General features: G+C 33.3%; 1 protein-coding gene across 1 annotated transcript; it reads left to right on the top strand.

Moving 5' to 3' along the window:
• Positions 1-740: 740 nt before the first annotated feature.
• On the top strand, positions 741-24,128 carry LOC134260755 (maltase-glucoamylase-like). The gene is given in 30 exon segments (XM_062743302.1): positions 741-1,530; positions 2,173-2,321; positions 3,498-3,672; positions 6,698-6,794; positions 7,206-7,397; positions 8,088-8,254; positions 8,717-8,851; positions 9,001-9,120; positions 9,341-9,464; positions 10,477-10,627; positions 11,054-11,187; positions 11,288-11,322; positions 11,449-11,565; positions 11,873-12,021; positions 12,300-12,384; positions 13,640-13,696; positions 14,044-14,171; positions 14,305-14,393; positions 14,645-14,694; positions 15,291-15,440; positions 16,253-16,317; positions 16,639-16,942; positions 17,056-17,207; positions 18,155-18,329; positions 18,439-18,535; positions 18,682-18,794; positions 18,872-18,997; positions 19,116-19,247; positions 19,406-19,540; positions 19,790-24,128. Coding segments are annotated over 30 exon segments (8,196 nt in total). The 5' UTR covers positions 741-1,068; the 3' UTR covers positions 23,921-24,128.
• Positions 24,129-27,449: the final 3,321 nt, after the last annotated feature.

The raw sequence follows: 27,449 nt of genomic DNA on the forward strand, positions 1-27,449 counted from the left end.
CCAAAATATGTGTCGGATCAAAAAGTAAAATAAACAATGGCAATATGTAATAAAGATTCTGCGAAAGTTTCATCAAATTTCATTCGGATGCTTTCCCGCTTTTCAAGCGGGGGGTATAATAATAAACATGTTTGTCGTCTTTCGGATGCTTTTTAATTTGTATAGCAAATTGCAATTAATGTTAAAATATAGATATTTTATTGCATAATTTCAGCAGAAGTTATTGCACAGCAGTATTCTACCGTAGGCCTCCGACCGTCACCTCTTTGACGGGTACGTGTCGGAGCATAATGAAGACATTCACTAAGCTGCCTAAAAATAAACACCCTGTTGGAATTTTTTTGCAACGGTAATGAGATTTAAAAATAAAAGAACTTTGGAACTTTTTAAAATCTTTAATAATGAGAAAAAACAGTAAGAATGAAATTGTCTCTGGATCAAGGAATTTTGCAATATATTTTTTTTCTCATAAAAACTGAATTGTATTTTTTTTTTAATCTCCACTATTAGTATGGGAGAAGGAAATGTGTTCCAGAAATTTCTTTAAAATTTTTGTCTTTCACATATTTTAAAACAATTTTAAATTGCCAATGAGCACATGACTATTTATAGTAATGTACTCATTGGCAATTAAAAGTTATTAATCAGCGAAAAACAAACCTTAAGACGTTGTGACGTCGGAAGGGGAATGTCTACTTTAATATTCCGGTTTATGTTTACTAGTTTATGCACGACCGACTTCAGAAAATGCATGTTTACTTCGTATAGTAAGGAGTTTTCTTCACAGATGGAAACGCATATGCACGTATGCATTGTGTAACATGATAAAAATAATTTTTTGTGTATGAATTTTGCCGCGTAGTTCTTTTGTGTTATCAAATATAATACACCGATGAGCCAATGGTAGAAGAAGAGGTGTCAAGCGATTGATAAGGCTGCAAATTCCTGTGTTGATATTATTTCAGTTAAACAAATAAACCTTAGGGTAAGGACATATACTCGTGCATTCACAAATATTGGGGCAGATTAAGATAGATAGGGGTGCCTTCAATTTCCTGCCGGTGGCGAATGGCAAAACGATGCAGCAAGGAACGGGTAGGGATAACATTGCTTATCATCGTTATCCTCGCCTGTATCATCACTCCTATCGTCTACCTCATCCAGCAACCGGATAAACGACAGGACGGCCCCATCATACCCCCTACCCAGGCGCCGGTACCCGCCATTCCTGCAGAACTCCATCAACGAATCGACTGTCTGCCAGAGGCTCAGGGAGACTTTGTTAAGCTCACCAAGGAGAAATGTGAACAAAGGAATTGTGTTTTTGTACAAGAACAGTCGAATACGAGTTGTGTGTATCCTGCTAATTCGGATTATGGTTATTCCGTGGTTCAAGAGTCGGTGACTGCCTTGAAGTCTATTTATTATTTAAGAAAAAGAGGGAAAAGTCCATTTAATGGAAGAAGTGCTGATTTTGTGGAGCCTGTTATTGAGATAGAAGAACACGGAGACGATTTAGTTAGAATAAAGGTATAGTGTTTCAACATGTTTCTTTCCATTAAAGTCTGTGAAGAGCAATTGAAATTTGAAGAGAAAAAAATTTATAAGATTTTTAAAACATTTTCATGCATTTATACTATAGTTTATAGTAAAATTTATATTTGCTAAACTATGTCACTCTGTTGATTTTGTGCAAAAATTAAAAAAATATGATTCTGATCTCCAAGACAATTTTATTGCTATTGTTTCTTAATTAATTTAGGAAAGAAATCATACATTATGTTAACGACCTGGCTTTGTTGCTATAATCTTTATAATTTATAACATTTTGATGATCGATATATAAAAAATTCAATGTTATGTGGGTTAATGTCATAAAGAGTTGACATAATATAATGTTGACATAATGCAATAGTATGGGTAAATGTCATAAAGAGTTGTGAAAAAATTTCGACACCGTTAAACATAATTATTAAAACACTTAACAAGGAGTAATTCTGAAATTAACTGCCGCTGAAAAGAATAGTTTAAAGTATATCATGTATGCATACTATTACCAGATCAATTTTTTTTGTTTTAATTTTTGCATGGTAAAAAGATCATGGTCTCCTCTGGCATGCTAGAAGATTTTAAAGTACAGATTGAAATTTTTAACTTTTTTTTATTTTCTAGTTTGATGATGCTAAAACAAACCGATACCACGTTCCTCTCCAAATCAACACCCCACCAAAGAAAGCCAAGAATCCCAAATACGAATTTAAAATTGTGGACAGAGAAAAATTTGCTTTCAAGTTGATCAGAAAGTCTACAGGCGCGGTGTTGTAAGTACTTTCTTGTGAAAATAGATAATTTTGATGTTTCTGAGAAATGAAATTTGAAAACAACTATTAGTGATCAAGGTCAATAATCAATTGAAACAATACATAGAAAGAGCAAACACGGACCCCTCAAAACAGAGATGGGTTAGGTGCCATGGAACATAAAAACTGTCGATCGGCCAAACCCGGCGTGTACCATTTGAAATCATTTGATAAACTGAGAATAACATGTAGTCAATTCAGTATGAATATAATAGCATTACAATTTGTATGAAAGAGATCGTTTAACAACCGGTCTAAGGAAAGATTGTATTGCAAACAAGGCCAAAGTATCGACCATTAACTCTGGGAAATGAAGACTTCAAGCGACACCGTAGATATTCTTGGTTCATCAACTGTTTTTCAGTGACCTGCTGCGTTTTAGAAGTTCGTACAAAAAACAATGTTCTTGCATATCAAATCAACCATGAGACATAGAACCCATATACAATTGAATTAAAATAGAACATTCCTACGAAAATAGGGAAAGTTGACGATAAAACCTCCTATACAGGTGATAGTGGTATATTGCTACCTAAATATGAGAAGTTGACGATAGAAAAATTGAAATAATCCCTATAGCATACAGTTTAGGTGTTAGTTTGCTATTAAAATTTCTAAAGTAAAATACTGAGATATGAAGCATTTCTGACGAAATCTGTGGTGTCTTTTAATCTTTGTTCAGTGCAAAATATAATCGAGACAATGTTTGACTGAGACTTATAATTTTTAATTGAAAAAACTTTAACAACATAGTTCTAGATCTCGAAATGAAAGCCATATCAACAGATTTCTTTTTTATGTATCTGTGTTTTTTGTAAAAAGTAAACTAAAAATTACTACCCATGGGATAGTTGAGAACTCTGATCTCTAAAGACTACATAGATATTGTCAATGAGAAACTCAAGCAACTGTTTAAATATTAGCTTTAGAGTACTCGTTTGTAGAATCAGAGTAATTTTTAACTTGATGAGTCTGCAGACATGGTAAAAAGAATTTGACTGACGTTGTTAGAATTCAATCGGGGTCAGATATTTGTCATATTGTAATTTTTGAATTTATCTTGGTAGTAAATACAAAAATTACAATATGACTTATTGGTGTTCCCCACCTAGTAAATTTATTGCCTTTTTGTTGCAGATTGGACACATCAGTTGGCGGTTTGACTCTAACTGACCAGTTTCTCCAATTTTCTACACGTCTTCCCAGCTACAACGTGTACGGATTTGGAGAGAACGTCCATCAGTCCTTTAAACATAACATGGACAACCAACAGTGGCCAATGTTCTCACGTGACCAAGGAACACCGGGGATAGTAAGTCTCTTTCACTAGATTTCTCTTGATTTAGATTTTCATTTTACGTACGAAAGGATATTAACAAAGATATCTAAAAAATCGTCAGGAATTTAAATTTTCTATACTTATAACATTATTCTCATTTCTAATAACATTACATTTTAATTATTGCAATTTTTGTTGGGATTCAAGCACTATATAGTAAAAAATTAATAGAACATAATAAAAAAGAATATTGTTCTTGCAATTAATGATATTGATATTGATTTTATGCTCTAAAAACTTAAAATTTCAAACACTGTTTTGTAGGTTTTTATTGCTGGGTTGTTGTTGTTTTTCAACAACGCTAAGTTTGTGAAATCATGTTAAAAATCTAAACATTTCAATTCAAAGTAAGTCAAAGAAACTAAGGCAAACCTGCTGTTTTTCTTTCGTCCTTTCACCCCATGTAAAACATAAAACTATTTTGCTGCACTCTTGACTGTGTCTGTCCAAAGTGTAGCTAAACTGATAGGGTAAAGTCAATATCATAATTTATTGATTTCCAATTGTAACAAAGCTAACGGGTATCAAAGTATCAATTCTTTGAGCACCCATGCACTTTTTAAAACTTATGAAGGTCTAGTTTACATGCACTCAAAGAGCGGTATACAGGGACGAGGATAGTTACCTAGATGTTTTAAAGTTTGGTTTCACTCAGATACATTGCGATAAGACATAACCCAGGAAAAAAGGCATTAAAATTTTTTTGAAGAAACGTCCTATTTCTTAATTTTGTTATTTAAGTCAAGGACAAGAGTAATAAAGTACAAAGTACATTGTACAGTATATACAAATATAAATCTGTGTATCATAAATGCCTTGACGTTATTTTATGAGGAAACAATTGAAATAGATTGTTCCCAGTTCGACAGACGTATTGTCTATAGTAATGAGAGTTAATTTTATCATACCTAACGTCAGGAGCCCAAGATCACTGACATTTCTTCGGACAATACATGTGCAGTCTTCAAGGTTCCACCAAAGGGATACGTACCTTTTCTTAAAACATCAGTGATCACCTTTATATAAAAAGAAAACTAAAAATTACAAAAGGTTTTTGAATAGGAGCGTGGAAAACGGTCAAGTTTTTATTACTAAAGCATAATGCATCATTGGTTTAATCGTATATTATCAACAGCAGGCATATTATGCTATGATTTTTGCACCACTGATTAGAATTCAAGATAGAATAATCATTGGTTACTAACAAAAATCATCCTAGTTGTTGTTGCTTTCTAAGTGACAACCACTAAAAATCATAATATCGAATCATTTAATTATAAGAAATTCAAATAATACACGACTATTTGTCGTGTATATATTATTTGAATTGCTTATAGTTTAATATTTTTAAAAAAGGTGAAAATTACAACCAGTGATCGATCTCAAAAAATTTATACACAAAACAAATATGAAATGAGGGCATAAAACATAAAATCCTCGAATTTTCAGACTGAGAGGTAGGATCAGGTGCCCAGGAGGAGTAAACATCCCTGTCCGAACATACCAACCTTAAGCCCTATGTATTTATCAAGTAAACGGGACTTTCTGTGGTTAAATTCGGTATAAAAAGAAAGAACAAAGGCCGTGCAATTAATATGAAACAGGTCAGCCAAAATTCTACCCAATAAAAGAATATGGTTATATTAGTTAACAATGCCATTATCACGAGAACAGACTCTACAAAATGCCGACGATAAAGGATGTTTTAAAAATCACTGTATCATCATCTTGTCCATGAAAACATGCCTTGCTTCAAGTGGTCTTACTCAAAGCAATCTCTTGGAAAGCGAATAAGTTGCGTGACATAAACACCACAAGAAAGTAATAGTGGAATATTACTACTTTATGGTGGAAGAATTGAAATCACCTCGTTTGTCGTACAATTTAATTGTTAGTTAGCCTTTTATCGACTATATTCAGTAAAAGGTCAAAATATGAAACAGATGTGACAGACTCTGTGGTGTCTTTCGTTTCAAGTTCATTGTGACATATTGAGTTGACATATATATAAAGATAATGTTTGTTAATTGACAAAACATCGTCGACATATCTCTAATCTCGATTTGAAGGCCACAGCAAGTGTTTTTCCCTTTTTAGGTAGAAGTTTTGGGATAAACTCTGCTTCATAAGAATATAGAAACAAGTCAGCTTCAAAGTACGTGTGTGTGTAATCTGAATGGTTTTAAACAAAATAATTCTGCATGCTGATAACCAATTAAAAGATATGACAATTGCCGAGTTCAGCATATTCTAGAAATGGTATTAATCAAATGTAGGTCTCCACAAAACTCTAAAATCAACAATTTCTAGCAATAAATTAAAGTCAAAACTTTTTTGACATTACAGCCAACCGTTTCTGAAATAAAAACGGAACTCGGAAATTTTCACGTCTGTGATTGGTCATCAGCAAGATTCCTTATGGTGTTTTAGTCTCCCAACTAATTCTTTATTTAAGAGGTAACTCTGAGAACGATCAATTTTTAAAGGGATGCTCACTGAAAAGTTGATGTTTCAGGAATTTCATCAGCCTCATTTAAGCTCAGCATTTCGTAAATTTTATGGTCGTTATAATTGTTTGCAAATGAAACCTATCATTGTGTCGTATTTTGGCTGACTTATACCAATTTGTTAGGTCTTTGTTTTAATACTGATATAACTAGGGAAAGTTCGGTCTACCAGTGGATTCAATGAATGGATCTCTCACAGTGGATTTGAAATATCCAGGGTCCGTATTTTTGTCCTTTTCTTATATTTGTATTGTTTATCGATTTTTTTGAAAGGCACCTGGTCCAACCTTTGAACATTATTTAAATTTTCAGGGTACTATTTTTTACCTCTGAAAGCACTTATATTTATTTGTATATGTCAATAATTTTTTTTCGATTTTTTTTACATATAGGAGAGGGTATTTAAATTATATTTTTTTTATTCCGAAGTTTAGGGAGGAAAATCCTCTCGTAGTCAAATGTAATATTTATACATATTTATTGATTTTTAGCATCATTACAATTTATACGGGGTACATCCTTTTTACACCTGCGTAGAGGAAGATGGAAATACACATGGAGTCTTATTGCTTAACAGCAATGCTCAAGGTAATTATTAATGAAAAGATTTCACAATAAACGTTAATTACAATTTTCATCAATATTCCTTCTTTACCATCATCATAAAAAAAATTCAAAACCAAAGCCTTAGAAAGCCTTATATGAAATATTTGAGTTTTTCAAGCAAAATCATATATTTAACGTTTTTCTGAAACAGAACTACAATCAAAAATTTGTATTTTTTTTTTAAAGAAAGCCATTATTTATTTATTTAACTACTTAATTTTAAGAAAAGCGAATGTGATTTTTTTTTTTGTATGCGAAATGTATTTTCTGAGACAAAACGTTTATTGAAATATTTGAAATTGTATCAATTATTAAAAAGAATTGATAATAGTTTGAAGTATTATAAGTACCTTATTATAAGAATGTTCCTTTTTTGAATATAACATTTTTCAGATTATGCATTCACACCCTTACCGATGCTGACGTACAGAACCATTGGGGGAGTTCTAGATTTCTATATCTTTCTGGGACCAAAACCTGAAAATGTCATTCAACAGTACACAAAGGTAAGAATTTGACATCCATGTTAATCAACATGGAATTCAATAAATTTTCGACACAGTTCGCTATTGCACGTAAAACGTTGCAATAATAGGCAAATCTTTGTCATACATTCAATAATACTTATTTTCGAAAACTAGTTATTCATAATTTGAAAACTTCTAATTTAGATTCTAAATAATTGTTTGTTATTGATGCTCATATTCTATATTTGAAATGTTGTAATTTATTTACAGAAAGTTAATATTCATATTAAAAATTATTTATTTACAAAAACTTGATAAATATTGACATTCTTGCAATTTATGTGCTATAAACTTGTAACCAAGATACATCATTAAGGAGAACTATTGCAGTTTTCAAATATAGGAACATGTCATTTAAAGACTTTATGAATGTACACATAAATTATTCAATGGAGAATAGTATATAAACAAAAGACTTCAAATAAATAATCAAAGACAAAATCTTTATAAACAATATTAAATAAGTTTTATGAAAAATTTTATTAAAGTGCAAGATGAGGAAAGTATTTACACACCATAGGTATTCTGGGTTTCCAGTTCTTTACGAATATAATTATATTATATAAATATTATTATTATAATATATAACTACAAGTATTCATAAAGTAAGCCTTACTTTGTTAGATGGTTGTACTTTTCTGTTATGCAACCGCTGGCATCCAAGTAATGAATGAAAATAAGCGACAAGATTTAAGACTCAAATTCAGATTTCTGGAGAATGTCAATACAATTTTGCACACATTAAAAGTGCAGATAAATTCTATAAAACGGTTGATTTCACAGGATGTACAGTATGCTGATATTGATCACATGAATGAACAAAAGGATTTTACTATTGACCCGGTGAACTTCAAGGGACTGAAGGAATATTTTGATGAGTTAAGAAGCGAAGGATTGCGAACAATAATCATATTAGTGAGTAAAATATTTTAATGTTTACAGAAGCCTATGTAAGATTCATCAAGCACTTTGAAGTTAACATTGTGTTTAATATTAACATTCATAATACAAGCCTTGAAGGAAGACAGTCTCCTTCGGTATGTTTATACTCAAGAAAAAAGTAGTTTGAATTAAATAGCAGATTTTTTAAGCAATGAAATTATTTTTATAATTCTTCCTTGCAAGCCTTTAAAAGTCGTAAGAGACTAGATTCAAAGAAAAGTTAATTTAAAATATTTACAAAATATGTCATTGAATACTACCAAAAAATCAAGATAAGTATGATCTAGGACTCGTGAAAAATACTATCTTTCTAAAAACAATTTGAATTGATCAAACTTCCAACGAAGAACAATACATATCCTTACCTCAACATTGATCTTATATGACTGCAGTAAACATTATAAAGTTTGTTTCATAAATGTGTTTTCTCAATAGGACCCGGCTTTATTAAGTACAGACCCGCAATACGAACCTTACAGAAAACTAAGCGACGTAAGTGGTGGGGTAATGTGGCGTGATGCACCGGGAGACGAACAATACAAGGATCCAACAGGGGCGTTATTAGGCTATGTAAGTGTTCAATCCCTCCGGCTGAAGACCATTCTTAAATGCAGGAAAACGACAATTTGATTAATTTTAATTATCCATTGTTATTTGTTTATATATTTGTTAATCTTGGATTATCCAAATAACATTGTACATGTATATAACACTTAAAGGTGTGGCCAAATGGAAAAGCTGTTTTTCCCGATTTCTTTAAATCGGCTACTCAAAACGTCTGGAAAGAACTCATAAAGGATCACCGGAAAAATAAACTAGTGATGGATGGCTTATGGATTGTAAGATTTTTGTATTTGTCTGTGAAAATAAACCGAAGTACATTATGGAGATATAGTTTTTCCTTATTTGGATTTCTCAAAATAGTAGAATTTTTATCTGAATCAAATTTTTCATTCCATGAAAATATCACAATTTTAAAGACCAATGAAATTGTACAATAGGACGGTGTGTTTTCTGGAAACATGCCAAAACAAGAGTTTTACCCAATTCCTATTTTAGGATATGAACGAGCCAGCTAATTTTGGAACAAATGAAGAGAAACCCTGGAATTATCCTCCTAACACGACCCCCTGGAGTCTGCATTGTCCAGACTCGCCCCTGGAGGATCCGCCCTATAGAACCAGTGAGTAATTTATATTCTTTACATTAAGATACATCGAGAAAGTATTATCAATTAACGATAGTTCCTTCGATCCATTTGTCGACTCGATACATGTACACTAGTAAGCTTGAAGTAAAACAAACCATAGAGTCTTATACATCTGTTTCATATTTGGATATTTTAGTTAATTTTACTATAAAAGACGCGTTAATGGAAACATAACTACTATGCTGTAGGATAAACGTGTTTCGACAAATACGTACTGACTTTTTCATTCTAATTGTTAGTCCATTATTAACACAATAAATTGTCTACGTTATTTTATGTTTTACCGATCATGACAAAGAGCACTACACGGGTGTGACCGTTCAGTAGAGGATGCTCAGTCCTCCATGGCGCCTGGTCCTACCGCTGATGATTTAGAGGCACTTGTTTGCTCTGTTTCTGAATAATACTGTTTGAGGGGACGTTTGAGGCTTGAATACTGTTCATTTTCTCATTTCTTACGCAGTGGCCAAATCATCTTCTACCAAAAAAAAAAAAAATAAAATAAAATAAACGGTATCCTAAAGACTTGCAATCAGCTTTAATTGAATATTATTTTATCCAGAAAGTCCAACGAGTTAAAATACTTTTTAAAAAAAAACTGTTTTCGAAACGTAAAAGGTGATTGATCTAAATATATATATAATATATGAAATGGGCCTAAAACATGGACACCTGGAAATTCCAGAGATGGGATCAGGTGCCTAGGAGGAGTAACTATCCCCTGTTTACCGGCCACTTCCCTCTCGAGCTCTATGTATCGATCAGGGAGACGGAACGTCTCGTAGTCAAATTCATTATAAAAACAAAGGCCTAACAATTCATATATAACAAGTCGGCCAAAATACGACTAGAGGATAGGTTATATTTGCTAACAAATTCATTACAACGACAGTGGAATTATCGAAATGCTCACTTCAAACGAGAAAATTACAATTCGTAAAAGAAGACATAAAAAACCGTTTACCATCAATCATTTGTTTTGTAGAGGCAGCTTTTGTACATGACCGTGCCGAGAAGGAAATTCGAATCTCAGACAAGACTATCTGTATGACGTCACGACAGGGCGACAGAAATGAACTACTGCACTACAATGTTCACAGTTTGTACGGGTGGAGCCAGACTAAACCCACTTTGGAGTAAAAATCTCTTTAATTCTTCATTTATCTCTTTTACATTGTCAAAATCATTATCATTTACCACGGTATATTAGAAAGTTTGCTTCAAAGTTTACTTCATCGACTGAAAATTGTAAATTTTCCATATAATTAAAAACTCAATGTGTACATGAGTGGTTTCTTAGTTACTAGAATCATCAATATATGAAACAAAAATAAGCGTTTAATGATTTCTAGACAGACTTAATGTTGACCCTCAACTTTGAAAATATGCACAAATACGTAAAATGCCAACAATTTAAGACTTTTGGATTTTAGAAAAACTTTTTTGTATTGTTGCAGATTGAAAAAGTATGTATTTCATACTATTTTAATCAAAATATACACAACTGCATAAAATTCATTTGTGTCTATATATTCGTTCATTACTCTATGGTACTATTGCAGTGCCATCCGTGAGGCCACGGGTGAGCGTAGCGTGGTCATTTCTAGGTCCACCTATCCAGGTAGTGGCAGGTACGGGGGGCACTGGTTGGGGGATAATGATAGCTCCTGGCTGTCAATGCGAAACTCAATTATAGGTATGTCGAAAACTAGATCTTAGGACAATACTATCAAAATAATCATAATTTGTTATGTACTTTTATTTGCCTTTTATTTCCAATCTTTCTTTTGTTTTAGGGATGTTGGAATTCAATTTGTTTGGAATACCTTATGTAAGTCTCTCTCTCTCTCTCTCTCTCTCTCTCTCTCTCTCATACACACGAAGTTGCACAAGTTGTGAAATTAATTACAATAAATGTAATTACAATAACTTTTAAGAACTATTTTGTTGTTTACAGATTGGAGCAGATATTTGTGGCTTCTTTGGTAACACAACAGCAGATCTCTGTCTCAGATGGATGCAGCTTGGTGCTTTTTATCCTTTTTCTCGCAACCACAACGGAATAGGCAACATTGTATGTGAAAAACACTTCTAAACCGTGCAATCCTCAGGCAAATATTTAGGAAATATTCAGTGTAGTTACAAAGTTAGAACACTCAAAAAATGATAAAAGCCATGTTTATAATACAATTTCATTCCTTTGTTAAAATTTTTTTTGATAAAAAGAGCAGAATATTCTCCAAGAGATTCAATGGACCATTTTATTTATGCTATTTGTAAACTCCGAGAAATGATTCTTATCTATGTTGTTCAAATATTGAATTTTTTAAAATTATTTTATTTCTTTTGAAAAAGGTTTAACTATCGATATTTTAATTTAGGAGCAAGATCCAGCTGCCCTAGGTGACCACGTGACTATTGCTTCTCGTGAAGCACTGATGACTCGCTATCAACTCCTTCCATACTTGTACACATTATTCTACTTTGCACATGAGCATGGAAATACAGTTGTGCGGCCTCTTCATCACGAGTATGTTAGAAATGACTCGGACAATTCTGAAACTTTCTTTATTTTGAATCTTTAAGACCGTAATTATTATTTTTTCTCTTAAAGATTCATGATGAAACTATATTCATAAGATGAATATTCATAGAAAACTAATTTCTACCATAATCTACTATAGTATGTAGCAAAAACCAGTACCCGAACCATCTTAGCCTTGCATTGAATTTGTAAAGTGCATCAAAACTTATAAATCTGAACAAAAAATGATGGTGTATAAATATACTAGCAAATTTCTTTTACAGATTTATAAGTGACAAATATACCTTGGAAATCTCAGAGCAGTTCCTATGGGGAAGCTCTCTTCTGATATCTCCTATACTTTATCAGGTACTTCACCTTTTGTTTGTATCAGTTTGTCATTGGTCGTATACAAAATTATATTATATAAAACTAGAGGTACTGTGAGGAATGAGCTTACTAAATGATACCTCCCATATGAATACAATTGCAGTGTCCATGTTTTGCAATGGGGAACCCAAAATGTGTGTCGGATCAAAAAGTAAAATAGGAGGTGCACAATGTGAATATGTAATAAAGATTCTTTGAAAGTTTCATCAAATTTCATTCTGTGGTGTGAGTGGAATTGCCGATAAGAGATGCGTACCACAAAGCATAACGGACAGACAGACAGACAGACAGACGTACAGATTTCTTTATACTATACTATGTATACTATATGCCTTCCCGCTTTTCAAGCGGGGGTATAATAACCTGAGATTAAGTTAAAAGAAAGTTGGAAAATTTCATCGAAGAACAGATCTTTCAACAACTTCAAAATTCATACGAACACTAACTGGATCTTTTTACAGCAGAGCTTTTGTTCACTGGAAGCAAAATTTACTTAAACTCTTCTTTATGAGAAAGAAATACTTTTTGTGGCCTTTAATTTAACATTCAAATATAATGACGACGTTTTATCTATTAATAATACATGTAGTAACTTTCAATTCATTTTTTCAATTGATTCACATTTGGATGTTTTACTGTGGACGGTAAGGGACTAAATCTCAACTTTTCCTATTTATGTATTAAAATAACCCGTCATCCTTTGCACATGGTGTTGATGTCTTCCATCTTATTCAATATTGTCGTATTCAGAGTATGATCCAAGTTTTAACTGTTGATGTTCAAAGATTTGTTATGTTTGTAGGTTTTGTAATCAACCACTGTTCTTTATTATACCCTCCGCTTAAAAAGCGGGAGGGTATATAGTAATCGGTATGTCTGTCCCTCCGTCTGTTTGTCTGTACGTCCAGCTGTCCGTACGTCCATCTGTTACGTTTTGGGTACCCATCTCTTATCCGCAACTCCTCTTATACCACTGACTGTAATTTAATGAAACGTTCACAGAATCTTTATTACATATGGCCATTGTGCACCTCCTTTTGTACTTTTTGGTCCGACACATACTTTGGGTTTCTCGGCCACAGAAAAACATTGAATTTTCCACTATAACTATATGGGAGGCGGGGGTATCATTTAGTGAGCTCATTGCTCACAAACCTCTAGTTTTCTCCTTAAAGTTTTTCATGTGAAGAGAAACATTAAAAGATTTTTTGTAATAACTGTGTTCTTTCATTAGAATGCCTCTACAATCACGTACTACCTACCTGCTGGAAAGTGGTACGACTATTACTCTGTAAGTCTTTGCTTTGAAAATTTTCCAAATGATATCCTGGTCAAATTCAGAGATAAATAAATATTGTACATTAATATTGATAGAAACTTATATCAATGGTCAGTGTAAAAAAAAAAAGATAAACAATATATAGCTGTTACAAGTATTAAATCTAAAGAGATAAATGGTGAATTCGTTGTATCTTTAAAATCGTAAATATATATAATTTTTAATCATTTGTTAATGATAATATTCGAAAAAAGAATACTAATAATGACTTAGTTGTATACAGTGCAAATTTGATATATCTGTCATAGTTATGAGTGGCAATGTTGATAACCCTTTCTCTTTACAATATTCTTATTCAGGGATCTCCCACCCAGAGTACGGGTAGAAATTTCACACAAAACGTACGGCTCGATTCTAAGATTCCGTTGAATGTCAGGGGTGGATCCATCATTCCTCAACAAACTTCTTCGACGACTACTGCAGAAAGGTATTTATTTATAACAGAAACTTAATATAATGCACACCCGCTATTTTCAGTATGTCAAAATTAAAAGCATTTTGTATTCAAATGTGAGGAAAATCGTTATGTTCAAAACATCTATAAAATATTTCAATTTCAGTCGAAAGAACCCCTTGACATTATTGGTAGCGTTGGATGAAGAGGGGAGGGCAAAAGGAAGCTTATTTTGGGATGACGGAGTCTCCATAGGTAGATATCTGTTTTCACTACAGAGGAATACTAGTATAATGTTTTCCACATATTAAGCTGAAAATATATCTCTTGATTTAAGAAGAAAATAAGAATATAAAAATATTGCTATTTCTCTTCAACAAGTCTTAAGCTTGGTTGTAACATTTTTCTGCAACAGAATTTCTTCTAATTTAAGCACAAAATTATATTTTAGTATCATGAGGTGATTGAAGCGCTAAAAATAAAAGTTATGATTTTTTTTTCTTCAGAAACTATCGAAAACAACAAATTTTTGCTGGCATCAATAACTGTTGAACAGGTAAAAACACGAGATATTTAAAAGAAACAATCTGTCCATAATGGTAAAGTCCATTTTCCCCACTCCCACTGGCTCAAATGAAACAGATTAAAACATGCCATTCTGTTACCAGTATATTAGCTTTAAGAGTGTTTGTCTTATCTTATCTTATCTGTTAAAGAGATTAACTGAAGTTAATTAGCAGCATTGCTTGACGGAATACTCTTTTTATGTAGTTTTATGCGACTTTTAATTCTTTTCATTGTCGCCTTATGAAAATGGCGTCTTTTGTAAATGAGGATTGCAGCTATGAACTATAACCAAAAATAATAAAGGATGTGTTTGCAGCTACCTTTAAAGATCAATATTTGCATATCCAAGTCAATTAATTTAATTTCTTATCAGGATTGTTTTATGCCTTAAAACTACAACATTCTCAAAACATACATTTCATTAAACTTTTACATGAAGCATTTTATGCATTGAAAACTTTTTTTTTTAAAAATGAAGTCAATGAAGTTATATGCATTTTGCCTTGTGTTAGTTTATACAACGTTTCAGAGAAATAGACAAGTGGTATATAAGTATATATATATATATTTTTATTTTTCTTCTAGTCAGAACTGAAGTATAGGATAGAAGAAGGAAACCCCGCTGCCATTGAAGAGGGTGTAAAAATAGACAAAATAGAGATCTGGGGAATGCAAGGGGACGTGACTCTGGTTCTTAAGGATAGCACACAACAGTTGACAAACTTCAGCAAAATAGTATTATATATTATTGTTTATAATTGATTCTTTCATCCAGAAAAAAGTACGATGAGGTTTGAAAGATTGATTATATCACAGTTTTATTTAAGAAAATATATGTTTGTAAGAGACGTGAAATAATTAATCTATATTTCTTTTATGTTACTGTTTTGTTTGATTGTTATTCTTATTTCATTTTATGACTATTTTGTATTCATATGAAGCAAACTTTATTCAAAACCCTATACATGAGAAGAAGAACACTTGCTGAGGCCTTCAACTCGACATTTAGATGTATCGACAATGTATTATCAATTAACAATAGTTTCTTTCATTCATATCCAAGCTCGCTTGAAATTAAAGATACCACAGAGTCTGACATATATGTTTCATATTTGAATATTTTACACGCAAAAATGACTTGATGGTAACCTGAAAACAGAACTTGATGATAAACGTGATTATTTAAACCAATCTATCGTCAGCTTCCCTTTCTTATGTAAAAATATACATTTCTCAACTGGTCTATGTCTCCAAATTGATCAGATACGCCAGAGAATGCTCAACTTAAACATGAATATATGAAAGAATATAAAATACAACGCAAAACAAACCTTGATATTTTGTGATATAGCAGGACACAAATAAGAATTGCATTCGCTATATATGCCATACAGACGATTTTCAAAAAAAGTATTTATTAACAAAGATTGACAAAGAAGAATTATCAAGAACAAGAACTGAAGCAAAAATCAAGTGTCTTATTTTTCTATGATGAAGCATTTGACCACATATGATTTTGCAATGATTTAAAACTTTTCATCTTCCAGGGGCACATCCTTACCATATATAACTTGTCTCATCCACTTTCTGAGGAATTTGACATAAAATGGATGTAAGTAATCCAGCAGCAGACTTAAGAAAATTATTTATGATCGATCGCAATGCTAAACAAAATTTCTAGCCAGGAAACTTGATAACTTTCTTCAACTAAGACGATGTTCAAAAATATATCTTTAATAGAATCTGTCTTTCGGAATTTGCTTTGTATTTCTAATGTCCGACACCGATTCTATAAGTAAATGAGTTTACATATGTTTACATGTGTATAACAAAGATTACTTTATAATGGAGTTCGTAAGCAAGTTCTTCTGTAAACTGATTTTAACTTAATGATTTTTGCCATGAGTATTTTTTTTATCTGATTCCGTTTCAGGAATGGGAGCTATGATGATATCCTCAGAATTGACTGCTTTCCAGAGCGTCTAGGAAAATATGAAACGTTAACTAAGGAAAAATGTGAGCAAAGACATTGCATCTACAGTATCACCCAATCGGAGGCCCCTGACTGTTTCTTTCCCAGGACTAACTATGGATATAGCATCTCAGGGCCTGTTAATAAGACTGATTATGGATGGCATGTGCCCTTAAAAAGGAAAGGAAATCCCCCATTCAAGGACCCTATAGACGACCTCGTCTTTGAGATTGAGTGTTATGGAGACTCGATGTTCCGTTTTAAGGTAAATGCCTTATATTATCATCATTGTACAGTTTCAGCATGTTATTTCTATATACGAGTACTAGTATTCATCATTTTATGTATAATAACACATGTGTTCGTCTTATTTGATAGCTTGATGTTCCATCGAAGGATAGATACACAGTTCCATTAAATATGGAGATATTTCCTCATAAACACAGTAACGAACCAAGATACGAATTAATAATAACAAATAATGACACCTTCGCTTTTCAAATAATACGACGAAGTTCTCAAGCAGTCATGTAAGTATACTCTCAGAAACTGAGTTATAACTATTCTGGAGAATAACACATATCTATTTTTGATATTATGTTCTTATTCGTTTCACTCAAACGAACATAAAACATTTATGAAATAAACACAAACTCGTGAAATAGGATATGAAGCGCTCTGAAAGTGCAGTTTAATTATTTCACACAATACATATAATATCTCTTTTTTCTATTTCCTCATCAATGTCCGAATTCTACAAAATAGAAAATAAATATTTTCAACAAGGTATAAATCTAATATAACATTCAAAACTAAGCAATGGGCGGGTGGGTGGGACTAATAAGACTGCACGAAATAGAGCCTTCGAATGGCTTTCCCTTCACGGTCAGTAATAGCCCGTGCTATGAATATTTATGTCACCTGACTAGGTGACCATTGTAACAGCCAATAGATGACAAGAATAAACAAACACAAACACGTGTTTGCGTAACATTAATAAATACGTTTGTTGAAAAAAAATTGACATGAAGAGAAAAGGACTTTGGTCTTCGCTTTAAATCCTATTCGCATCTCTATTCGGGAATAAAAACCTTAAGGTTCCCCTGGCTATACAATCCATTGCAAAGTCACCAGTGATCATTTGCAGCTCTTTGGTCAACTTTTTTTGAATTTCACGTTTGGATGCGGTTACATGCAAAATGATAATTCGACTTTTGTAAAGGGATACAGTTTACCTTTGTTAAGTAAAAGCAGTAAAATTACAGCCTCGTCAGAGAATTCTGGGTCGTATCCTACTTTGGTATGACGGTAAAATGCAAATTTAGCTGATTTTTAAGGTACTAGTATTCCTGAAAGAAAAAATAGTCAGGTACTCGTTCGTTTTGATAATGTCAAATCATTTGTTGCAGGTCTAAATGTATATTCCAGCGCTCTCTATATTATGAAAGAGTTTTTGGTATTTTGTTTAACATTTCAGCTGGGATACGGGAGTAGGTGGGTTAACATTCGAAAACCAGTTCCTTCAAATTGCAACAAAACTACCTTCAAGGAATATTTACGGTTTTGGTGAAAATCTTCATGGGAAATTCCGCCATGACGTCAACTGGAAACAGTGGCCAATGTTCTCCAGAGACGAGGGAACCGGAAACCAGGTTAAATATTTATTTTTTATATCATCTTCATTGTTCCAACCCATATGAAAATACAGCATTCTAACTTGAGAATTATTCAGAATTCTAACAATTTGAATTTTGATTACAGAATTTTAATAATCACTATGGCGTTCATCCATTCTACATGTGTATGGAGGAAGATGGTCAGGCTCATGGAGTTCTTCTACTTAACAGTAACGCACAAGGTCAGAAACATAATATCTACAGATAATTATAGGTATTTTTTGTAATTATAATTTTCCTTATTTTTTCTATTTTATCATTCTTTTGAGATAAATTGCAAGTATCGTTTTCGTGATTTTTACCTACATTTTGTTGTTATTTTCTTTAGATTACGCCTTTACACCTCTCCCTATGTTGATCTATAGAACAATTGGAGGAATTCTTGATTTCTATGTTTTCATGGGACCAGAGCCTGAAAATGTTGTTCAGCAATACCATACGGTACGGGAAAAAGGTCATTGTCAGTTTTGATCGTAAAATATTGTATTGTCCGCTAACCGTTATATGTACAATTTCAGGCCATTGGAAAGCCATATTTACCACCATACTGGTCTCTTGGTTTCCAGTTGTGTCGTTATGGTTACAACACAATAGAAAACATGCAAGAGGCGGTAAACAGAACAAGAAAGGCCAATATACCACATGTAAGACGGCATCCTTTTTATGATCTCACTATGTCCATAATCTCAATTGCTCTCTAAATTCAAATGATAGAGAGAAATTGTGCACGAATTTTTTGTTATGGTGTTAATTTTTATTTAGGATGTTCAATATGCAGACATTGATCATATGTACAAGCAGATGGACTTTACGATAGATCACAAACGATTTCCTGGACTTAATGCCTACTTCAAAAATCTCCAACAACAAGGAATGAAGACCATTATCATTTTGGTAATCTTATTTCTTTAGTCGAAGAATTTCAGATAAAAATGTATCAGATATTTTTCTTTGGGAACATTTAATATTTTTCAATCTGGAAATTATTTCAAGCTCCAGTAAAAATTATTTATAATTGTGTATTTTTCGTTTACTTTTTATATTCTATATAGGATCCTACATTGATAAGCAATGTTTCTGGTTACGAACCTTATGGGAAAATCAAAGATGTCATGGGAAGTATAATGTGGCCAAAAAATTACAGCATTCCTCATGATAGCAGTGATATAGGAGCTCTACTGGGATACGTACGTATATGCATACTACTACTTATTTTACTGTATTGTACTTGAAATCATATTTGTAAAGTTTTGAGAGAAAATCTTAGTAAGTAGTACCAGTTTTGAATGCAAGTACCAATCGCAGTTTTTGATAAAATAGATTCATTTTTACAAGATTTTAACCCTCTGATTCTATGTGTAAGAATGGAAACAGTATGGCAATTAAATGATATACAAGATTGGCAAGAATGAATGATAAATGTTTCTTTGCTCTAGGTTTGGCCAGAAGGAAAAGTCATATTTCCAGATTTCTTCAAGAATGAAACACAACAAGTTTGGGAAGAACTCATAAGGAACCATCACAGTAATTTAACATTTGATGGTCTTTGGATCGATATGAACGAGCCAGCCAACTTTGGAACCAATGAAGAAAAACCCTGGAACTGGCCAGCTGGAGCCCGTCCATATTGGAGTTTAAAGTGTAATGAAGGAGAAGATTTAGAGGATCCACCATACAGAACAATGGCGGCATTTGTATATGATAGAGTGGATAAGAAAATAAGAATATCAGACAAAACAATATGTATGGTGGCTAAACAGGGCAATGCAGAAGAGTACAACCACTATGATGTTCATAGTTTGTATGGATGGAGTCAGACACCCACAACTTTAAGAGGTCTCAGACAAGCTATCAACAAACGAGGAATCGTTATATCGCGTTCCACGTTTCCCAGTAGTGGAAAGTATGCTGGTCATTGGCTTGGTGATAATTCTGCGGTGTGGCCAGATGTTCATCTGTCCATTATTGGCAGTTTGGAATTTAATTTATTTGGTATACCTTACATTGGGGCAGACATATGTGGATTCTTTGGTAATTCTTCTTCACAGCTTTGCAAGAGATGGATGCAGTTGGGGGCATTTTACACTTTTAGCAGAAACCATAATGGTATTGGAAATATACCTCAAGATCCGGCCTACTTTGGTGAGGACGTCGCTGAAGCGTCGCGAATAGCCCTCGAAACTCGATATTCTCTTCTTCCTTATTTGTACACTTTGTTTTACAAAGCACACACAAAAGGTGGGACTGTCATGAGACCTCTTCATCATGAGTTTCCAAGAGACAAAATGACATACGACATAGATTCCCAATTTCTGTGGGGTCCAGGGCTTCTAATCTCTCCAATTCTTTATGAAGATCAAACAACGTTGTCTCTTTATTTACCACCTGGTCATTGGTACGATTTTTACACAGGTAAACATTATTTAGGAGGGCAGAAGCTCAGTTTGGATGTTGATGGAGATTCTAAAATTCCTCTTCATGTAAGGGGTGGATGTATCATTCCACGACAAAATCCGGCACTGACGACCAAAGAGAGTCGTCTGACACCCTTCACACTTGTAGTAGCCTTGGATGACGATGGGAGACGTCGAACTGCGAACGGTGAACTTTTTTGGGATGATGGAGAAAGCATTGATACTTTGAAAAGTTCCAGTTACTATCATACTAAATTTCAATACAGCAACGATGTTTTGAGCATGACTGTTCAAAAAAAGAATGACACACTTGTTCAAAACTTGATGGTAGAGACTGTGATAATTTTGGGATTGCACGAGAATATTAAGTATGCTTACGTACAAGGAAATGACTCGCACTTTAACGTCGAAGGTACTACCATGAAAATTATCAGAAATTTGCAAAGAACTCTTAAAGAAGATTTTGTTATCGAGTTTAGAGAGGAACTTAAACCGACAGAAGATGAAGCGTCTCGTATAGACTGTTTGCCAGATGTATCTGGTGACGAAGATAGGAATAAGTTAACGTGTGAAAAAAGGGGCTGCATATGGCAAAAAGCAGAAAACAAAATCTCTGTTCCCGCGTGTTTTATAGATAACAATAAGTATGGTTATGTTTTCGAAAATATCGAATCTGATGATACCATAAACCTGCAGTGGAGAAATCAATCTTCCATGTTCGAAGGCGATTTGCATAAAATTAAATTAAGTATTCATGAAATATCAGAAAGCATTGTGCAGCTAAAATTCGACGATCCATTGTCCAGTAGATACGAGGTGCCCGTTCACCTAAATAAAATAAATGAATCGCCTACGACAAATAAAAAATATAGAATAGAGTATGCCAACACTACAAATTCTATGTTTTACTTGAAAGTGATACGACAAGACACAAACAAAACAATATTTGATACCTCTATAGGAGGGTTTACTTTTGCAAACCAATTCCTTCAGCTAGCAACGCTACTTCCCTCTGAATATGTGTACGGCTTTGGCGAAAATCGACACTTTACTTTCAAGCACAATATGAATTTCAAAAGGTGGCCCATGTTTTCCCGCGATAATGGTGTGAACTGGGGAGATTATGCAAATTTATATGGAGTTCATCCATTTTACATGTGCGTTGAAGATGACCAAGGAAATTCGAATGGAGTACTTTTACTTAACAGTAACGCTATGGAGGTAGTGTTAAGTCCTCTACCGTCACTTACCTACCGGACAGTCGGGGGTATTCTTGATTTCTATATCTTTATGGGTCCAACACCAGAGAATGTCATACAGCAGTACACTGAACTCATAGGTCGACCATATCTTCCACCTTACTGGGCATTAGGATTTCAGTTAAGCCGGTATGGCTATAACAATTTGGACAATTTGAAGGCAGCCACTAAAAGAATGATTGATAACAGAATCCCCTTAGATGTACAGTATGCAGATATTGACCATATGGATGAGAGAAAAGACTTTACAGTGGATGACGCAAATTTTAAAAATCTCTCGGGATATGTCACAGAGCTACAAAATAAGAACATCCGTTTCATCATCATACTTGATCCTGCTCTTATTAGTAATGAAACCAATTACAATCCTTATGAACTTGGCAAGAATAGCAGCTTATTTATAAAATGGCCTTATTTTAATGATTCGAGAAATGGAACCAATATGCTTGGATATGTGTGGCCGAAAGGTAAAGTTGTCTTTCCAGATTTTCTTAAGAACGAAACAAGGGAATACTGGAAAAATTTAATAGTTGAGCATCATAACAATTTATCTTTTGATGGGTTATGGATCGATATGAATGAGCCGGCAAACTTTGGGACAAATGAAGAAAGGCCATTCAACTGGCCAGAAAAGGATAAACCATATTGGTCACTGAAGTGTCCCCATTCCGCCTTAGATGACCCTCCTTACAAACCAAGAGGAATTTTTGGGCCACGTTTATCAGATAAAACACTGTGTATGGTAGCTTTACAGAATGACGGTGCTTACAACCATTATGATGTTCATAGTTTATACGGTTGGAGCGAAACTGAGCCTACACTTTATGGACTCCGAGAATCTAAAAATCAAACGAAAAGAGGAATTGTAATCTCTCGGTCAACTTATCCGTCCAGTGGAAAATATGCTGGTCACTGGTTAGGGGACAATGATAGCAAGTGGCCTGATGTTCACGATTCAATTATTGGAATTCTGGAGTTCAACCTTTTCGGTATTCCATACATTGGATCGGACATTTGTGGATTTTTTGGACATCCTTCAGCAGAACTCTGTGAAAGATGGATGCAGCTTGGTGCGTTTTACACCTTTTCTAGAAATCACAATACAATTAATATGAAGGATCAAGACCCTGCAATATTTGGTCCAGCAGTTGCTGATTCCTCGAGAAGAGTTTTAAATGTAAGGTATTCGCTCCTACCTTATCTATACACATTATTTTACGAGGTGCACACTCGAGGTGGAACCGTCATTCGTTCTCTGATGCAGAATTTTCCACAAGATATAAAATCACGGAATATTGATACACAATTCATGTGGGGATCAGCAATAATGATATCTCCTGTACTCAGTGAAGGTAAAATCGAAAAGGAAGTCTATTTTCCAGAGGGTCGTTGGTTTGACTTTAAAACCGGTGAACTTGTTAGCCAGCAAGGCAAAGAAACCTTGACCGTATCTGCCCCACGAGATGAAATTCCCATCTTTGTACGCGGAGGCAACATCATACCATCCCAGCATCCGGGCGTAAATACAGAGGTCAGCAGACTTAATCCGATGCAAATAATCGTAGTTCCGGATGAAAATGGACATGCTGAAGGTTCGCTTTTCCTTGATGATGGAGAGTCGATAAATACTGTGGAAAAAGGACAAATTTACTTCTCTACATTTAGCTTTAATGACACATATTTCTCCTTGCAAGTTCAAAGTCACAATGAGACAGTGTCTAATATAAACATTGGCAGTATTGTTGTTTATGGGATAACACGTCAGATATCTAGTGTGCAAATTAACAATATTAACAATACAGCAACAACATTTGAATTTAGAAAACCACACAATACTTTACATATCAATTTATCATTAAGTATAAAAGATAATATATATATTCATCTATCATAATTAATAGATATCTCTACTTTCACATTGTTTATATACTTATATACATATGCTTTTTAGTTGAATTTACTCCAAGATTTTTAAATGTATTCAAAACATTGCAAATATTATCGGCGCTCCAAAGGACGTTCATTCTTGTGGCGTATCGATATTAATGATTCCTTGATGTCTTTTAAATCTTTTAATAAAGAATCTATATTTTAGCAGTAAATGTCGCATTTTATCTTTCTATTGATTTGGTTGTGAATAAAATTTAAAGGAATTTAATATCTGCCAATTTACAAATTTTTACAAATGTTAGAATTTTACCAAATAGAAAGACTTGAGTACTGCATTGAATAGTTGGTGTTATTACTGACAGGGATGGGGTCGATTACTTTCAAAAGAAATCGATTAAATTACAATTACTTTGGATTTTAAAAGTAATCGATTACAAGCTGATTACTTTTATTTCATGTAATCATGATTACTTATGATTACTTTAGATTACATTAAGTTTTATTTTTAATGTTCAAGGACAATGACATATATTTATTCTTTTTTAAAAATATCAATACAAAATTGAAACAAAAAAAATCGAACTTTAAAATGATCCTGTAGTAATTTTCTTACCGACAGCATATACATATATCTATAGTCCAAATGGCGAATTGCTATGCTGCTAAAATATTTTGAAATGACTACTGGATATAGCTAGGTCTGATAAAATTTTCTCATTGCTTGGACAATGGACCTGGTTATAAGCATTGCTGGAAGCATTAGAAGAAGATGCCTAACTAAATATAGCTTATGATTTTATAATAACTTTTTCTTATAAATCAATTTGTACACTGAAAAATATTTATTGAATATCATTAAAATCATGATTTTAAGAACTTTGTTTTAAAAATTGTTATCATAAAGTAATCAAAAAGTAATCATGATTGCAGGACTTTTTTCACAGTAATCGATTAAATTACGATTACTTGTAATCAGAAAAATGGATGATTACTGATTACTCATGATTACTTGGCAAACTGTAATCGATTACAGCTGATTACGACTACTGATTACGATTACCCCATCCTTGATTACTGACCGATATTTAGATCTCACATGTTCAAAGTAAAACAAAATCTGAACACGATTCGTAAATTTGATTTGCCCGCCATATTAGATTGTTCACTCGCTATAGCTGTGGGTCATATAAAAAACCGTCTATTTAGTCACTATACAGTAACTATCCCGATCGATTCTTATTCCATTTTTTCGTCTTTATAGATTAAGTCTATACTCAATCTTCAAAATTATTCTCTTTTTTGAAAGCATTAAAGGAACAATGTTTTATATGTATTACACACGGTGACTTAATAGAAATAATAAATACATGTAGAAATGATACTACTATAACGAATGAGAATCGTACAGTTACCATTCATATCGATTTAAAGGATACATTAAGCACGATACTTAAACGTATGCATTTAATTAAATCTAAAAAAGACGCGAATAATTTATAGTATTGTTCATTAAAAATCGTTTTGAACTCACCTGAGCTTTTCTGATCACCTATTGTCCGTCGTTCCGTCGTAGACGCTTCACATTTTCATCTTCTCAAAAGCACTGGACCAATTTTGATTTTTATTTACATTTATTACAATACATCCTTGGGTAAAGTTAAAATTGTCATATTAAAGGGCCAAACTCCCTAACAAATGAGGAGACAATCAAGAAAAGACGAAACAAGATGTGTTTGTAAAACACTGGTGTCCTCGTATGGCAACAAAGCGAAGGTTAAGCTTTCTTAAATGCAGATCAAATATGTTGGTACCAAAGTAAGGCCTTTTCGCAAGAAATGCGACATATAAAAAGCTAGCTACATCTGTTCTAGGGTTATGACCAAGGTTAACATTTTATGATATAGGACAAACTCCGTTTCAGAGTCAAACGGTCAAGGTTGTTGGGTTCTAAAGAAAGGCTTTGTCTCAAAGATTACGTATGGGAAGTATGAAAGCGCTAGCCCTTACCGTCCAAAAGTTATGGTCAAGGTTAAAGTTTGTAAAAATTAAGTCAAACTCCAAGGTCAAAGGGTCAAAATTCTTGATATCCAATGAAAGGTCTTGTCACAAGGATTACACGTGAAAAATAAAAGCTCTAGCCCCTACTGTTCAAAAGTTAGGGTCAAGGTTAAAGTTTGTAAAAAGTAACTCCAAGGTCAAGGTCAAAGGATCAAAGTTCTTGATATCAAATGAAGGTCTTGCCACAAAAATAAAATTTGCGAAGTATGAATGCCCTAGCCCAAACCCTTCAAAATTATGCTCAATGTTGTATTTTTAAAGTAGGTCATTCTCCAAGGTCAAAGAGTCAAGGTTCTTGGTATCCAATAAAAGATCTTTTCATCAGGATTATGTATGTGAAGTATGAAAGCCGTAGAACTTATTGTTCAAAAGTTAAAGCCAAGGTTAAAGTTTTTCATAGGGTACGGAAACCTCAAAGGTCAAGGTCAAAAGGTGAAGGATGTTGGTATCCAATTAAAGGTCTTACCACAAAGAATATATACGTGAAATATAAATGTCCTGGTATCTATTGTTCAAAAGATATGGCCGAAGTAAAAGTTCAAAATTTTTGTGTTAAAGTGGGTCAAACTCCAAGGTAAAGGTCAAAAGGTCAAATTTGGTGGTACCCAAAGAAAGGTCTTGTCACAAGGAATACATATGTGATATATGAATGTCATAGCTCCGCTAAATCAAAAGTTTTAGGCAATGTTAAAGTTTTTGCGGACAAACAGACAAACAGAGAGACAGACAGAGAGATAGACAGACAGACAGACGGACACGACAAAAACTATATGCCCCCGAAACTTTGTTTACGGGGGCATAAAAAGGGTAAGGACGATAAAAAAAACTAAAACTTACCGGGGTATGTAGAAGTATCTTGGGATAGTGTAGAGTTTTGAATTGTTCAAATCATGGCCTTGCGTTGTTTACATTGAAATTATATATAGGGGAATCTTTTAAAATCTTCAAGAACCACTGGACCAGAAATGCTGAAACTTATGTGGAAGAATCCTAAGTTGTATAGATTCAAATTATGACCCGAGAATAGGGTGGGACCTGAAAGGAATTTAAGTTTCACATTGAAATATATAAGAACAAAATGTGTTTGTAAAACACTGATGCCCCCGTATAGCAACATAGCAAAAATTAAGCTTTTCTTAAACGCAAATTTAATTAATTGGTACCAAAAGTAGGGTATTCTCACTGGAAAACAATAATGAAATTTGAAAGTAAGCTAATGTTAAAATTTCTCAAAGGTAAAGGTCATTGTAATTAGTATCCAATGACAGGTCTTGCCACATAAAATACTTATGTAGAGTATGAAATCCCTAGCCCTAACCGTTCAGAATTTATGGTAAACGTTCAATTTCTTAAAAAGTGGAACAAGCTCCAAGGTCAAGGTCAAAGGGTCAAAGTTATTGTTATCAAATGAAAGGTGTTGTCATAAGGATAAAATATATAAAGTATGAAAGCACTAGCCCTAACTCTTTAAAAGT

Source organism: Saccostrea cucullata, unplaced genomic scaffold (genome assembly GCF_032062105.1).
Source record: "Saccostrea cucullata isolate Sc308-1 unplaced genomic scaffold, CSIRO_AGI_Scuc_v1 ctg1364, whole genome shotgun sequence".
Classification (NCBI taxonomy): domain Eukaryota; kingdom Metazoa; phylum Mollusca; class Bivalvia; order Ostreida; family Ostreidae; genus Saccostrea; species Saccostrea cuccullata.